This window comes from Oryx dammah, unplaced genomic scaffold (assembly GCF_014754425.2).
Source record: "Oryx dammah isolate SB20612 unplaced genomic scaffold, SCBI_Odam_1.1 HiC_scaffold_2, whole genome shotgun sequence".
Lineage (NCBI taxonomy): Eukaryota > Metazoa > Chordata > Mammalia > Artiodactyla > Bovidae > Oryx > Oryx dammah.
Genome location: NW_024070186.1, coordinates 81,403,005 through 81,421,031, shown reverse-complemented (window position 1 = coordinate 81,421,031; position 18,027 = coordinate 81,403,005). Strand labels below are relative to the sequence as shown.

At 37.4% G+C, this 18,027-nt stretch overlaps 1 protein-coding gene across 3 annotated transcripts in view; it reads left to right on the top strand.

Moving 5' to 3' along the window:
- The window catches only part of FGF12 (fibroblast growth factor 12), a 613,455-nt gene that overhangs the window by 581,243 nt on the left and 14,185 nt on the right, over nt 1–18,027 (top strand). For all 3 annotated transcript variants that reach the window (XM_040253369.1, XM_040253362.1, XM_040253357.1), the window contains one exon: nt 5,157–5,355. In XM_040253369.1, coding sequence (XP_040109303.1) covers nt 5,157–5,355 — 199 coding nt within the window. The remainder of the gene's footprint in view (nt 1–5,156; nt 5,356–18,027) is intronic.

The window sequence follows — 18,027 nt, the reverse complement described above, 5'->3', positions numbered from 1 at the left end:
GCAAAGTAATGTCTCTGCTTTTGAATATACTGTCTGGGTTGGTCATAACTTTTCTGCCAAGGAGTAAGCGTCTTTTAATTTCATGGCTGCAATCACCATCTGCAGTGATTTTGGAGCCCAAGAAAAGAAAGTCTGACACTGTTTCCATTGTTTCCCCATCTATTTGCCATGAAGTGATGGGGCCGGATGCCATGGTTTTCATTTTCTGATTGTTGAGCTTTAAGCCAACTTTTTCACTCTCCTCTTTCACTTTCATCAAGAGGCTCTTTAGTTCTTCTTCATTTTCTGCCATAAGAGTGGTGTCATCTGCATATCTGAGGTAATTGATATTTCCCCTGGCAATCCTGATTCCATCTTGTGATTCATCCAGTCCAACATTTCTCATGATGTACTCTGCATATAAGTTAAATAAGCAGGGTGACAATATACAGCCTTGATGTACCCCTTTTCCTATTTGAAACCAGTCTGTTGTTCCATGTCCAGTTCTAACTGTTGCTTCCTGACCTGCATACAGATTTCTCAAGAGGCAGGTCAGGTGGTCTGGTATTCCCATCTCGTTCAGAATTTTCCACACTTTATTGTGATCTACACAGTCAAAGGCTTTGGCATAGTTAATAAAGCAGAAATAGATGTTTTTCTGGAACTCTCTTGCTTTTTCAATGATCCAGTGGATGTTGGCAATTTGATCTCTGGTTCCTCTGCCTTTTCTAAATCCAGCTTGAGCATCTGGAAATTCATGATTCACATACTTTTGAAGCCTAGCTAGAGAATTTTGAGTACTACTTTGCTAGCATGTGAGATGAGTACAGTTGTGCAGTAGTTTCAACATTCTTTGGCATTGCCTTTCTTTGGGATTGGAATGAAAACTGAAGCTGAAGTTAAAGGCTTTCAATGATTTTTAAAAATACATGTACGTGTTATTTGTTTTAGTTATATTGGAAACAATCTGTGTAGGATAAAGCTTAATTTATGGTATAAGGTCCTGGATGCTGGAACAAATATAATCATCTATGAGGAAAACAGAGCTTCCCAGGTGAGTCAGATGGTAAAGAATCTGCCTGCCATGCAGGAGACCCCTGTTCAATTCCTGGGTGGGGAAGATGCATGGGAGAAGGGATACACTTACCCACTTCAATATTTTGGGGCTTCTCTGTTGGCTCAGATGTTAAAGAATCCACCTGCAATACCGGACACCTGCGTTTGATCTCTGAGTCAGGAAGATCCCCTGGAGAAGAGAATGGCTACCACCTCCAGCATTCTTGCCTGGAGAATTCCATGGACAGAGGAGGCTGGCAGGCTGCAGTGCATGGGGTTTTCAGGAGTCTGACATGACTGAGTGACTAAGCGCATACACACACATGACAAAACACAGAACGAAATGTCTAGTTACATGATTGATTCTATTTTTCTTGCCATAAGAAAAAAAAATTAAGAATAATAATGCATTGGAGATTTTTTTCTGAATTCTGTAAGTGCATTACATCATACTTTCAGAGCCATCATTTTATTTTCCTTAAAATAACTTACCATTGAAAATATGAAATTCAAAGATGTTTAACCACTTACCTAAAGTCCCACAGCTAATATGTATGTGTCTGGAAGCAAAACCCCAATTTTCCTATTTCAAGTATAAGACTCTTGATTTCTCATTACACTAATAGTGTGGTAATCAGAAGGATGTAAATTCTTTGATGCCCAACTTTATATTGAAATGAAAATTGTGAGCATATTGTAAAGGTTGCACTTAGAATAACTGCCCAAATTGGCTCAGTGTTCTTAAGGCTTTCCTCCCCATTTCTAGGAGATTGGGTCTGCCCCCACAGAAGTGCCTGCATGAAGCTTTTGCATTTTTTTTCCTCCTGAAATGTTCCCCTGCCCTGCCACCAGCCAGATATTATCACTGCCTCATTTCTGAATTTTGACTCTGAATCGCCTCTTTAAAATTTTAAATGGGATACTCCACTGGACTTTTTACATCTGATTATGACCTGGAGTGCTCTATCTGGGATCTCCATTTGCCAGCTCAGAATTTTAAGGCTCAGTCTGTGCCACAGACTTAATTACTGGCTCATGCCCCAGTATTTTAGTCCCTGCCCAGTTGGACTTTTGCTTTTCTAGGAGCTGACTTTAAACAGTTGTGAAACTAAATGGAAACCTTGGAGTTCACTATTTATTAAGTAAGAGTATGTATGAAAGACAACATTGTAACTATACCAGGTGGGCATGCCTCCAATCAACAGCTTGGTACCTAAAGCAGGCTTGGCAAAATAGGAAGGAAGCCTTGTGTGGCACTGGAAAAAAGTACTGAACTGGTAGCCAGAGTCCAGGTTCTAGCCCAGGGTCTGGATATGCCCCTAATAGCCTACAACTCATAAAACAATTATTTCACCATCATGGGCTTCCATTACTTTGTTAAATAAAGGCAGCAAATTGAACTATCACTAAGCAGCTTTCTATCTCCAAATTTTCATATTTCTGTGAATTAAATAGGTATTACATGTATGCTAAGATGTATTTACACACAATTCCTTGCCTCCTGTATTTCTCCTAATTCTGTTATAAGGTCTGAGATCTTATATGTAGAACTTATTCACTGAGTTTTGAAGAGTCCCTTAGCATCTAGGGTTCATTAGTATTGAACAAAAAGCTTTGTGATTATTTGGATTTGTTTTTTAAAAGTAGAGCTAGTAAAATCTGTAGTGAACTTTTAGCTTTTTCTAACTCTTTATAACCTAGTACTAGAAGGAAGCCAGGACTTTTAATTTATCTTATAAATTTAATTTGAATCACTTTGATTCCCTTTTTTTGACAGCTGTTAAATTCTGTCCTAATAATACTGAGACAGAGTCATAAGAGAGCCCATTGTCCAGAGCACAGGACTATAACTTAGGAGGTTTTGTGTTGCCAGGCAAGGAATATACTATAGTTTCATTTTCCCCCTCACTTTCTCTAGTCACTCCATTGCTCTGATTCTTTCTTTTTTATTTTATTTTTTCTTTTTTAATTATTTATAATTCACCTACCTTAAAATGCATGTTTTTACACTATATTCTTCAATTCTTTTCCACAAAATTGTGCAGTCTAATCCCAGGATACTTTGTGTCTCTCCAAGAAAGCTGTCATTTCCCATTTACCCATCTTCTCAGCTTTTGGCAGCCCACTAATCTATGTTTTGTCTCTGTATTTGTCTGTTCTGTACATTTCATACACACTGGATCGTACAACATGTGACCTATTGTGTCTGGCTTAATGTTTTTGAGATTCATTTGTATTGTCACATGAATCAGTACCCCATCCTTTTTAAAGGCCAAATGATATTTCATTGTATGGACATATCACATTTGTTTACCTGTTTATCCATTAATAGATGTCTGAATTGTTTCCACATTATGAATGATGCTCCTATGAATATTTGTGTACAAGTTCACATATGGACATATATCTTCATTTCTCACAGGTACATTCCTAGATGTAGAATTACTAGGTCATGTTGTAACTGGATGTGTAACCTTGTGTGGAACTACCAAACTGTTTCCCACAGCTGCTGCGTTATTTATACTTTTACCAGCAAGGGATGAGGATTGTAGTTCTTCTAAATCCTCACCAATATTCATTAGGCATCTTTTTTGATATAGCCATCTTAGCAGATATGAAATGGCACCACATAGTCAATTCTTAAGCCACTAAGTTTACTTAAAACAGAGTATTCTGTGACATCATATTTTTATTATCAATATAATAATTTTTATTGAAATATTATTGTTATTTTAATGTGTAAAACCACCTTTCCATTTCCCTTCTCATATTTTTTAGTCACATTTTTTTGGGCCTAAAATTTTTGAACCATTTAAAATGAGCAGAGTCCTTTCAATGGTTTCTTTATCATTAAAGACCTTCATCTGTCCACATAGATGCATCACTGTAGCTCTTTGCAAAGGAATCTACGGGATTCGTCTGGAAGAATCACCTCCAAGGACATGGTTTTAACAGCTTTAGTCCTACATATTCCTCAGTAACTTAACCCCATATGGAACTGCATTAAATCACTGCCGTCTTTGATTGAAAGAGTTACAAGGAAGAGATTCCTCTAGCACTTAGTGAAGACAAACAGTGACTCTTGTGAATACGTTTGGCATGTAGAGTTCTTGTTTACTTGAAGGACTGTTTACTTGTTTACTACTGAAGAAGATGCAGTCACATTTGCTTTTCTTCTGTTTCTCTTTGAAGGGGAGAAATTTCTTCTTTCCATGAAATGCATTTTGTTCAGTTGACTTGCTAGAATTTGATTTTATTGTATTGATTGTAAAATCTCATTGTAAGTCCCTGAACAAGACTCAGGTAGAAAAGGTGAACTTGAGAGGAAGAAAAGGTGAACTTGAGTTTATGAAGCAATAAATGCAAGTTCTGGCATGGATGCAGTTATTTTGTTGTTGTTTGTTTAACTTTATATTAATCATATAACCGTTTGACGGTCACTTATCAAGTGATAGAGATGAGGTAGATGACTACTAAGGTTCCTTCTTGAACTAAATTGCTCATTCTGTGTTTCATTAGAGATCAGACAATGTAATAGTAATATTTTCCTGGGTATCTTTACCTGAAATCTTGATTAGTAAGTAAAAAAATGTTTCAAAGAAGTTAATCGGAATGCTACTGACATTAAGAAAACAGCTAGTATACTAGTGACTTTATGTTACAAGCTTTGGCTGTTTAACAGATTTATGAATATATAGGGTTCTCCCTTTAAAATCATCTGCTCAAGCCTGCATGTGCTGTGGTTATGTTATATTTTGATTTCCAGTGTTATATTTCATAGGCTAAGGGCCACAAAAATGCATAATAACCATTCTCTTAAATTTATAAACATTGTACTGAGGTCTAATTCTGAACTTGAGCACAATCTTGAATGACTTTAGTTTAGCCCAAGGAATGATTCAAGCTTGGGCAATTGTGTTCTGTGGAGTAAAAAGGTTATTTAGAAAGGAAGTCTTGTTTCTTGATTTTTTATGATAAATCTTTATAACCAAATGCTAACAGAAATTACATGCAATTATTTCTCATTTTTTTCTGAACAAAGGGCCTATATTTCAGGCTTATTGTTGATATGTTATTAAAAGCTTTCTCTCTTTTGTATCTTCTTTTTTATCTTTCTGCAGGATGTTTTCACTCCAGAATGCAAATTTAAGGAATCTGTGTTTGAAAACTATTATGTGATCTATTCTTCCACACTGTACCGTCAGCAAGAATCAGGCCGAGCTTGGTTTTTGGGACTCAATAAGGAAGGTCAGATTATGAAGGGGAACAGAGTGAAGAAAACCAAGCCCTCATCACATTTTGTACCAAAACCTATTGAAGGTATGAGCTGAGCTTCTTTTCTTTAGATCCAGATCTGTGTGTTGATGCCAGTTCTGCTGGTTGTCCTTTCATTCAGGGGAGATTGTTTTTAATGCAGCAGATCAGAACAAAGATTCCGAAAATAGAATAGTACTACTTCTTATATAAAAAAAAAATCTATTACAAATACTTGGCACTTAGAGAAAAACTGCTTGAATATAGAGGCTAGAATTTCTTGAAAGTAGAAAAGTAGTAGCAGTGACCATTTGGAATATAATTTCTTTCTTTAATGAACTCAATGATTTAATTTCTCAGGCTACCCTCTTGAAAAACCAATATTATAGTGCTTTAAAGTTTTATCAAGGCTTTTAGAAATATATTTGTATCCTAATTGCTACATTATTGTGAACAAATTTCACGATCTGGTGTATTCAGTTTTCTTTGTATTTTTTCAAGAAAGAAAATATTCTGTTTACTGTGATAATAAATATTATAGTTTTTAATTTTTATCTTTCCCCACTGAACCTATGCCTTCTCCTCCCTTGATCATATAATATGGTGCTCATCTATTTCAGTTGATGAGTGGACTAAGTAATTTAATGCTGAGGAAACACATTTTTGGCAGCTTGTTCCCTAAGAAGGACAAATACATACTGTTGGGGTAACCACACATGTACTATATTCAGTCAAGCTTTTTAATACAGACTGAAAAAGCAGCAGTGGTCTAGACATTTACCAACACACACTCTTCTCTAGAAGTCACATTATAGTCACTTAAAACATTAGTTCATCTTCCTTGTCTCAAGAAATGAGAATTTGTTCGCAAATAGCAAACAGTGCATTGCTCTTCTGTGATTTAGCCAGGCTTGCTGTCCCATGTCTAGAAGGGACAGTGTAGGGACACAGTGCCTGCTATAGATCCCAAAGGACTGTAACCGTCAGCAAACACTTGGTAAATCAATACTATGTTCAAAGCACTGGGGGCGAAATGTGACATTCAAAGCTTCGAGACCCCCTCCAACCTCCCATCACACACTGTGCTTTTAACCACACAAAACAGAACTTTCTTCTGTTCTGCGTTATTTTATGTTTCTAATATGTTTTTACTATTTTGGGCCTTATATAGGTATGTTGCCCTTCTCTGTCACAAAATTCTATTCATGTGCCTGGGAAATGCCTGTCAGACCTTGTAAAAAATTAATTCAAGAAGTCAGTACTTCTATGAGGGCCTCCCTGACTTTCTTCAAGCAGAATTAAACACTCTGTTACCTTCTTATTGTATCTTGTTCTATCTGCTAGAAATTATCATATTGTATTAAATCTGTCTCTGTCTCTTCTTATCCATGATTAGATTACTTTGTTTACATTTTATTTCTTTTTCTTTATTAGAATGTAATTGCTTTACAATGTTGTGTTAGTTTCTGCTGTACAAGGAAGTGAATCAGTTCCCTCTTGCAACTCCCTTCTATACCCACCCCCCATCTCACCCTTCCGGATCATCACAGAACATGGAGTTGAGCTCCCTTTGCTATATAGCAGCTTCCTGCTAGCTCTCTATTTTACACATGGAAGGCAATGGCACTCCACTCCAGTACTCTTGCCTGGAAAATCCCATGGACGGAGGAGCCTGGTAGGCTGCAGTCCATGAGGTTGCTAAGAGTTGGACACGACTGAGTGACTTCACTTTCACTCTTCACTTTCATGCATTGGAGAAGGAAATGGCAGCCCACTCCAGTGTTCTTGCCTGGAGAATCCCAGGGATGGGGGAGCCTGGTGGGCTGCCATCTATGGGGTCGCACAGAGTCGGACACGACTGAAGCAACTTAGCAGCAGCAGCAGCAGCAGTGTATATATGTCAATCCTAATTTCCCAATTTGTCCCTTCCCCTTCTCCTGTGTCCATATGTCCATTCTCTACATCTGCATCTCTATTCCTGAAAATGGGTTCATCTGAACCATTGTTCTAGATTCCACATATATGCATTAATATACAATATTTGTTTTTCTCTTTCTGACTTCACTCTGTATGACAAACTCTAGGTCCATCTACATCTTTACAAATGACCCAATTTTGTTCCTTTTTTATGCATGAGTAATATTCCATTGTATATATGTACCACATCTTTATCCATTCATCTATTGTTGGGCCTTTAGGTTGTTTCCATGTTTTGACTATTGTAAATAGTGACATAGTGAACAATGGGGTACATGCATCATTTTGAATTGTGGTTTTCCTAGGGTGTATGCCCCACAGTGGGATTGCTGGGTCATACGGCTTGCTCCTGGGAAGGAAAGCTATGACAAATCTAGACAGCATATTAAAAAACAGAGACATCAGTTTGCTGAAAAAGGTCCATATAGTCAAAGTTATCATTTTTCCAGTAGTCATGTATGGATATGAGAGTTGGATCATAAAGAAGGCTAAGCACAGAACTGATGCTTTCGAGCTATGGTGTTGGAGAAGACTCTTGAGAGTCCCTTGGAGATCAAACCAGCCAATCCTAAAGGAATTAACCCTGAATATTCATTGGAAGGACTGATGCTAAAGCTGAAGCTCCTGTCCTTTGGACACCTGATGGAAAGAGCTGGTTCACTGGAAGAGACCCTGATGCTGGGAAGGACTGAAGGCAAAAGCAGAAGGGGGCAGCAGAGCATGAGATGGTTAAGTAGTATCACTGACTCAATGGAAATGAGTCTGAGCAAACTCCAGGAGATAGTAAGGATAGGGAAGCCTGATGTGCTGCAGTCTATGGGGTTGCAGAGTCAGACAAGACTTAGTGACTGAACAGCAACAATAATGGCAGTTCTATTTTTAGCTTTTTAAGGAACCTCCATACTGTTTCCCACAATTGCTGTACAGATGTTTTATTTTTCTCATATACTCTGTATCTTGTACAATATCTGACATACTGTAGAGATATTCAATAATTATTGTTAATTGGATAAGTAGAACAAGTAAATGAATGGATGAATGCATAGATAGATACAAAACAGGGAAGAATGATATGCTCCAGAAAACTGTTCATATTTTTGGAGACACTAAGTATGTTTACTAATGACAGTAATTTAATATAAAAATTGATGTATTACATGTTGCCAGAAATGATATTGAGATTTATAGAAAGAGCCAGCACTTCCACCAAAGGGAAGACATTGGAAAGTTGTTCTTTTAACACATCTTCAAGGCTAGGACAGGTTCAGAACATTTGAGATAGGAAGTAGGGATTAGGCAGACAAAACCACTCCAGGTGCAGTATGAGTAAACTATTAAAACTATTGAACCATTTTTATTTGTACATTTAAGTTGATTTCTTGTTGTAATAAAAGTAGTGCATGCTCATTAACAATTTTTGAAAATTCACGAAAGCATAAAAGTAAAAAAGTCCATGTGTTTTATTTATTCCTTTTATAAATAATGCATTTCATACCCTGTCCCTCCTAAAATAAAATACCTGTAACCAACCCTCCTAATCATGACTTCTGTCTGCACTGTAGCTAGAGAAACCTTTTCTTGGGTATGAATGACCATGTACAAATTTATAATAGGAATGTATACTATTACCATGTTCTGAGTTTGAGAGCTGCCTTAATTCTTCACATTTGCTGGATTTCAGTACAAATGTGGAAAAGACAACCAAAAAATGTTAGAATTAGATTCAGCTGTGTACAACACAAAACCCATGTTCAGAGCAGCTTAATTAAACAGTGTTATTGTCTCACAAGCCAAATATACAAACCTGCTGTCCAGGAGTGGTTCTATGGCTCTGCAATTGTTGGGACCAGCCCCTTTCCCTTCACAGCTTCACCTTCCATCTTGTGTTTAGAAGATAGGCAGTGTTAATAAGGGGTTGCAAGAGCATCTATTCAGACAGATGGATGGACTTGATATTTAAACCCATTACCATGTACATTGCACATCAACCTGTACTTACCCTCCCCTGGAATTTTAGACAACAGCGCAGGCTTCACCATTCCTAGTTTTGCCCTTTCAAAGCATTGTTCACACCACAGAAAAGTAGCTTCCCCAGATTTAAATTGTCTTGATGGTGACCTCCCCCTTTAGCTTCAAATATAGAAGCCAAATACTCTCTGACAAAGAACTAGAGACAATCTCCTCCTTTTCTCCTCCTTCCTCCTTCAAAGAGCTCATTGCTCAGCTGCTGCAGGTGGTTGGATATTCAGAATTGAATTTCTTCCTCCTGAAAAGAATGTGAGTGCTTTCTAAGAGTTAAAGTTCAAGAACTTAATCCTTGAGTGAGAAATATATTTCTAAAGTGAAATTAGTAAATATCATATCAGTTAAAAGCCACTGCTATAGAAATACTAAATTTGAACTAAAAGAACATTTACCAGTTTCTACCAATTTATTTTCTAGCGGGGAAATAAGACCAACACAACATGTACATACCTTTACTCACACACCTTTAGGACAGTTACAGTTATTCATTCTGCCTGTTAGAACCATTGCTTTAAACTAATAGAATCTGAATAAAGTTCCAGTAGTATAATGTAGATCATATTTTCCCAAGCATTAGTATCAGAACCACCTGTAGTGGTTTTAAAAGCTACCAATTCTTAGGTCAAATCTCCCAAGTATTCAGATTTTATTGTCTAAGTAATTTTGATGGCAACTAGGTTTGAGATTTGGTGTTCTAAACTGATCTTGGTGTTTCTATGCTTACTTTGATTCTATCTGGCCATGGGAATTATTTAAATATATTCAAATTATTATGATCTATATATTTTAAAAGTCTAATCTATTATGGCATCCAGTCCCATCACTTCATGGCAAATGGGAGAGAAAGTGGAAGCAGTGACAGATTTTATTTTCTTAGGCACCAAAATAACTGCAGATAGTGGCTGCAGCCATGAAGTTAAAAGATGTTTACTTCTTGAAAGGAAGGCTATGACAAACCTAGACAGCTTATTAAAAAGCAGAGACATCACTTTGCCAACAAAGGTCTGTGGAGTCAAAGCTCTGGTTTTTCCAGTAGTCATTTATGGATGTAAGAGTTTGACTGTAAAGAAGGCTGAGTGCCAAAGAATTGATGTTTTCAAATTGTAGTGCTAGAGAAGACTCTTGAGAGTCCTTTGGACTGCAAGGAGATCAAATCAGTAAATCTTAAGGGAAATCAACCTGAATATTCATTGGAAGGACTGATACTGAAGCTGAAGCTCCAGTACTTTGGGCACCTGATGTGAAGAGCCAACTCATTGGAAAAGACCCTGATGCTGGGGAAGATTGAAGGAAAAAGGATAAAGGGGTGGCAGAAGATGAGATGGTTGGATGGCATCACCAACTCAATGTGAGCAAATTCTTTGAGATAGTGGAATCACAAAGAGTTGGACACAACTTAGAAACTAAACCACAACAAATCTAATATAGAGTAAATTCTCATTCTGACACTGTGGAATTAAATGTGTTAAACATTTTACATGCTTAGCTTTCCTACTGCTATTAAGATGGTTGTACATTAGTGCTAGGTTAAATTACTAAATGGACTTAATAGAGGTAATACCAAATATTATGCCAAATTAATCACTAAGAAATTAACTTGATAGTAATCAATTAGACTTCAGGCTATACTACAAAGCTACAGTCATTAAGACAGTATGGTACTGGCACAAATACAGAAATATAGATCAGTGGAGCAAAATCTAAACCCCAGAGATAAATCCACTCATCTATCTTTTACAAAGCAGGCAAAAATATACAATGGATGAAAGACAATCTCTTTAACAAGTGGTGCTGGGAAAACAGGTCAACCACTTGTAAAAGAATTAAACTAGAACACTTTCTAACACCATACATAAAAATAAACTCAAAATGGTTTAAAGATCTAAACGTAAGACCAGAAACTATAAAACTCCTAGAGGAAAACATAGGCAAAACACTCTACAACATAAATCACAGCAAGATCCCCTGTGACCCACCTTCCAGAGTAATGGAAATAAAAGCAAAAATAAACCAATGGGACCTAATTAAACTTAAAAGCTTTTGCACAACAAGGGAAACTATAAGCAAGGTAAAAAGACAGCCTTCAGAATGGGAGAAAATAATAGCAAACAAGGCAACTGACAAAGAATCTCAAAAATATACAAGCAACTCCTGCAGCTCAATTCCAGAAAAATAAACGACCTAATCAAAAAATGGGCCAAAGAACTAAACAGACATTTCTCCAAAGAAGACATACAGATGGCTAACAAACACATGAAAAGATGCTCACATCACTCATTATCAGAGAAATGCAAATCAAAACCACAATGAGGTACCATCTCACACCGATCAGAATGGCTGCTATCCAAAAGTCTACAAGTAATAAATGCTGGAGAGAGTGTGGAGAAAAGGGAACACTCTTACACTGTTGGTGGGAATGCAAACTAGTACAACCACTATGGAGAACAGTGTGGAGATTCCTTAAAAAACTGGAAATAGAACTGCCATATGACCCAGCAGTCCCACTGCTGGGCATGCACATCGAGGAAACCAGAATTGAAAGAGACACGTGTACCCCAGTGTTCATTGCAGCACTGTTTATAATAGCCAGGACATGGAAGCAACCTAGATGTCCATCAGCAGATGAATGGATAAGAAAACTGTCATACATATACACAATGGAGTATTTCTCAGCCATTAAAAAGAATACATTTGAATCAGTTCTAATGAGGTGGATGAAACTGGAACCTATTATACAGAGTGAAGTAAGCCTGAAAGAAAAACACCAATACAGTATACTAATGCATATATATGGAATTTAGAAAGATGGTAGCAATAACCCTACATGAGAGACAGCAAAAGAGACACAGATGTATAGAACAGTCTTTTGGACTCTGTGGGAGAGGGAGAGGGTGGGATGATCTGAGAGAATAGCATTGAAACATGTATATTACCATATGTGAAACAGATTGCCAACCAGGTCCGATGCATGAGACAGGTGCTCAGGGCCAGAGCACTGGGCTGACCCAGAGGGATGGGATGGGGAGGCAGGTGGGAGAGGGGTTCAGGATGGGGGACACATGTACACTCATGGCTGATTCATGTCAATGTATGGCAAAACCACTACAATATTGTAAAGTAATTAGCCTCCAATTAAAATAAATTAATTTAAAAATTAGAAGAAAATAGACTTTGCCGCTAATAAATCCAGATAAATGTCTTAAAAAAGATCTTACCAATGATTTACTAAGTAATTTTGAGAAAATAATTTATTACTTCAAAGTAAGTTATCTCTGGAAATGCAGTTGATTATAAATTCCATCTTTTTCACTGAAATAGTATGAAGATTAGACACTGTAAGAAGGTTGGATTTCTCAAATCTGTCAGATCAATGCAAAGTGCCTTTTCCATTTTCCCTTGGAAATTGGACATTGTGTTACTGTGTTAGGTGCTGGAGAAAGGCTGTCAGGCATGGTATTGAACAAAGTATTAGAGACAATGAAAATTGAATTTGGAGGGAAAATAATCTATTTAAAAACTATGTACTAAGACACCAAAGAAGTGAATAAATCAGGAGTCATGACTTTGTAAAGCTACTATTGAGAAGATGACTAATGACAAATTATTTGATGTTTTTATTTCATTTAACTTGAAAGAAAACTAGATGACTTGTTTTTTCCAAAACTAAAAGACAAAAAACAGAGATGTAGTAAAAATGTACCTTTTATGCTCCTGATTGTTTTCATTACAGAAAATATAATAGCAGCCTCTCTCTCTCTCTCTTTCCATCTTTTGAGTGTGGGATCTCTGCCAGCCTGTGACAACTTATTCCCCCAAACCACTGTAACTCATTCAGTGCAGCTTTTTTTCTGGCTTTGAATTTAATCTTCAAAAAAGCCCTCCTACTCTCCGTGACACATTCTTCTTCCATCTCTCTCTCTCTCTCTCTCTCTCTCTCTCTCTCTCTCTCTCTCATGCACACAAATACTGCTTCTGATCGCTTTCTAAATGAAGGTACAGATCTTTTTGTTCATGATGTCTCCTAACTCTTTATAATAAATATTTACAGCACACTGGGTGCATCCCTTTGGCAATGCATTGCTTCTGAACCAGCACTTAAAGTTCTTCTACAGTTCCAAAGGGATTCTATGTGACATTAATTAAGGTGTGAAATTGCTTCCTGTTAATTGCCCACACTCTTCCATGATCTGCTATTAAGACAATTAAGTTTCTTTAATGGTACATTAACTAACAGAGCAATCTAACCTTTCCACTTCTTGGAAATTACAGAGTGCCAAGGAAAATTTGATTAAATTGGTAGTAATAAAAAGATTAGTCATATTTCATTCCTCTTTGATGGAAACTGATATAACATGAGGGTTCTTTATCAAGTGTCATTTATGAGTTTTATTAGAAACTAGAATTATCTTGCCTCCATTTGGAAACCATAATCCATCAGCAACAATTACAGTTACCTTCCCCTCAAGTTTCTCAACTCTTCAATCCAGAGAAATACTGACTCTCAAGGATTTACACCTAGTTCTTCCATAATTATCAAAACTTTCAACTTTTTAATGATTTATAAGAATCCAGCGGTAATATAAAAGTAATAATCAGTAGCAGTTGTACTATATACTGTGTGCAAAATTACTATTTGCTAAGTAAAAATTTCAAAACATTTGAAAGATTTTTTGTTATTTTCAACATTCCTCCTAACAAGAGTATCATTTGCTAGTCAGTGACACTTTGGGAGGAAACATTAAGATTAAGAATATTATCCCAATTTTAAACATCAGGAAACTGAGTTTAAGAGCAATTACATAGCTCACCCAGGTCCAAATAGCTGCTGCTGCTGCTGCTAAGTCGCTTCAGTCGTGCCTGACTCCATGCGACCCCATAGATGGCGGCCCACCAGGCTCCCCTGTCCCTGGGATTCTCCAGGCAAGAACACTGGAGTGGGTTGCCATTTCCTTCTCCAGTACATGAAAGTGAAAAGTGAAAGTGAAGTCGCTCAGTTGTGTCTGACCCTTAGCGACCCCATGGACTGCAGCCTACCAGGCTCCTCCGTCCATGGGAGTGTCCAGGCAAGAGTACTGGAGTGGGGTGCCATTGCCTTCTCCGGGTCCATATAACTGGAAAGAGGCAAAACTAAGCCACCAGGGAAGTCAAGATTAGAGTTGTTATCTCTACCAAATACTGGTAGAGCATCCAGCAAGCTGTTGAATGAGGACTGACCATACATTCAATAGTGACTTCACAGGATTGATTTCAGAGGAGTTGTGGGAATGTCTAATTGGAGTTGATAGAAGTTATACAAGAGTTAAAGGAAAGAAGAAAATAATATTAAATGACACTTCTGAGGAGTCTTGTTATAAAAGGAAAATAGAGAAATGGAGCACAAGGTGGAGAGAAACATGGTGGCTATGTGTTGGGGTTTGTTTGTTTAAAGCTATTTAGCATATTTATAGACTGATGGGGGAGAAAGGGAAATTGGTATTATAGGAGAGAGGGTCACTGAGTAATACTGACTAGAGGGGATGGGATCAAGTACACAAGTGGCAAAGTTAGGACTAGATTTAAATAGAAACAGGAAGAGTTCAAGCATTTTTAACAAGCAGGAAGCCAGGATATGCACAAGCAGATGTGTGCAGGTTGGTATAACTTTTCTGGTGGAAATATGAACGCTTTCTCTTCTGCATGTATTTTCTAAGTGAATTCAGGGTGTCGTTACTGACAAAAAGGAAGGAAAGAGGGAGAAATAAATGGAGAAGGAGAAAAAGAGAAAAGAAAAGGAAAGAAAGCAAGCCTATTTCCTGAGTCTAAGGAGGGTACGAGGCAGTTTTCAGAGTTTGAGGAGGAAGGAGAAATATGGAATAGTCACTTAGGAAGACCGGGAGAGGGAACTGGCTAGAGAAATGGAGGAGGATTCCACGAAGTACTGAGCACCCCCATGAGGTTTAGGGTCAAGATTTTTTTTTTAATATTTATTTGGCTACACTGGGTCTTAGTTGCAGCATGCGGGATCTTTAGTTGTGGCACGTGGGACTTTTAAGTTACATGCAGGATCTAGTTCCCTGACCAGGGATTGAACCCCAGCCCCCTTCACTGGAAGCATGGAGTCTTAGCTCTTGGACCACCAGAGAAGTCCCTGGGATCAAGATTTTGACTGAGACCAAGCAACTAAGTTTTTTCTCTAAACTTATTAAGCTGTTTGACTATAAGCTTAGAGCAGGAACTCTGGAGCTAATCACACATGAATTTGAAGCTGATTCTGTTTGTCAGTGAATGACTTTAAACAAACTACCTTTTCTGCTCTTCAGTTTCCTTACCTGAGAAAGGGATCAATTAAACTGTCTGTTAAGGTCATTTAAAATAATCTTACTGTATATAAAGTGCAGATACCGAGTAAGTGCTCAATTAATATTAGCTTAGACTCAGCAGTAAGGAATCCCTCTGCCCATACAGAAGACACAGGAGATGCAGGTTCTCCCCCTAGGTCAGGAAGATCCCTTGGAGGAGGAAATGTCAACCCACTCCAGTCTTCTTGCCTGGGAAATCCCTTGGGCAAGAAGAGCCTGGTGGGCTATAGTCCCTATGATCACAAAGAGTCAGACATGACTTACTGACTAAAACAACAAATGGTTAAGAAGACTGCAGCTTCTTAGAGGAATACCCCTTGGATGTACCTGGAACCTGACTTGTTATAGTTTGATTTATAAATAACAGCAACCCCTGGGATTTCAGTTTTAAGAAAGCCATTATTTTAGTTTGTTTTTCAAGAGAAATGTATGATAACTAAAATAAAAGCAACTATTGAATGTTAAATGTTTCAAACAGGGAATCTGAGCTATTATAATGGCAAGGGACACCTGCTGATTCTGATAACTGCGTTTACAGCAGAGGTACAAGTGAAAGAATATAATAGAAAAATACTAAGTGGAAAGTCAATCCTGGAAAGACCCGTACCTAACCTCACAAAGAGAGGATGAAGTGATATATGTTTGGTCTTTTTCTTTTCTAATGGCACAATCTTGCATTTAAAAATAAAGCAAAATTTAAATAGAACAAATACCATATGTTACCATAAGGTTGGTAGCTAATGGTCTTGTTATGACCAAGGGTAGAATTTTAATTGATAACAGGACTGCAGGACTTTCTACAGAAGTATGGCCACGATCTCTCAGGAAGCTGTGAAAATGACAGCCTTCACTACCCCAAGTCACTTAGTTATGAGTGTCAGTCATGCAAGTGTGTCCTCTTCACACTGAAGAGGTGAACTAAGTATTCCTAATGGATGCCATGTCTTAAAATAGTATGTCATGTGAGTTATGTTATTAGAAACCCTCACTTGTCCCTGTGTCTGCAAATAAGGAAGAGTATTCTCTCATGAAATCTCTGCCTCATTTTTATTCCGAAACCTGGGATAAACCCCTCTGCTTCGATGTACTATAAATCAAGAAAAGTCAAAACATGAATAAAACGAAACATTCAGAAGAAGAGGAGGAAGAGCAAGAGTGGGGGAGGGAAAAGGGAAAGAAGAAGAAATTTAAACATATATGAGAAAAGAGGAAAAATAGAAAACTGATTTGAAGAAAGAGTTCTAAAGAGCCATACAGAAATACTTCCCTTGTCAAAGCATCACCTCCTTTTACCACTTAGCCAAAGCTAGGGCTTGCCTGGTGGCTCAGCAGTAAATCCACCTGCCAGTGTGGGAGATGTGGCTTCAATCCCTGGGTCAGGAAGATCCCCTGGAGAAGGAAATGGCAACCCACTCCAGTATTCTTGCCTGGGAAATTTAAGGCTACAGTCCATGGGGCCACAAAGAATTGGATATGGCTTAGCAACTAAAACAAAAGCAACAACATTATGATATCACATGTGTTAGAGGAACCATAATACTTATCTCAGAAACATTATGTGGGGTGAAAAAAAGAGCAAGTATATTTTATCATAGTTGAAAAAGAGCAAGAAATAAGATCAAGACAACCCAGAAGAGCCATGTGACAGAGAAGTAACATTGTTAATCAGGCAGGTATTATATTAGGATACTAAGCATTCCTGAAATTTGGATATTGAAACTTGTAAAAAGAGTATGAAGTTAAATTGGTAAGTAACACCAAAGAAATCAGTTCTGTACCAACAGGTGGCCATTAAATCATGCCCACTAAAGATAAAGCCTGTATCACAAATGAAGCCCATAGGATTCTGAAATGATACATGATTAGATAGTAACATCCCAAGTTTCCCATAGAGAATTTGTTTCCAGTTGTTAAGCCTAAGGTAGCACTGAGTCTGAGTTCCTGTGAAACAGATTTGGTGAGCTGGGAGGACAAGAAAGATAGTAAGTTAGATTTTTTGTTTTATTCACTTTATTCTCAATTTAGAAATATCAAAATAACTGGAATATCAAACTTTGCTCTCATAGCTGTAGTGGATAGAATATAAAAAGCAAAGCACTTTGGAAGAAAATATTCAAAGTCAGATAGATTTTTAAAAATTCTAAGGCCTACACTAATAAATATGTTTTCTAATGAAATAATATCTTATTGTAGTAGAAAGTGATGGAAAAGTCCTTTGAACTACTGCAAATTAAAATCAGGAATCAATTATTAGGAAGAAAAAACTTGACTTACATGGGAGAGGAGAATTTGAGAAGCACAGTTTAGGAGCTGTAGAATTTATGTAACTCTTGAAGACCAGCATCTAGATGGTTCCCTAGAAATGTTTCTTAAAGGTTTTTCACAATTGCTTAGTAAT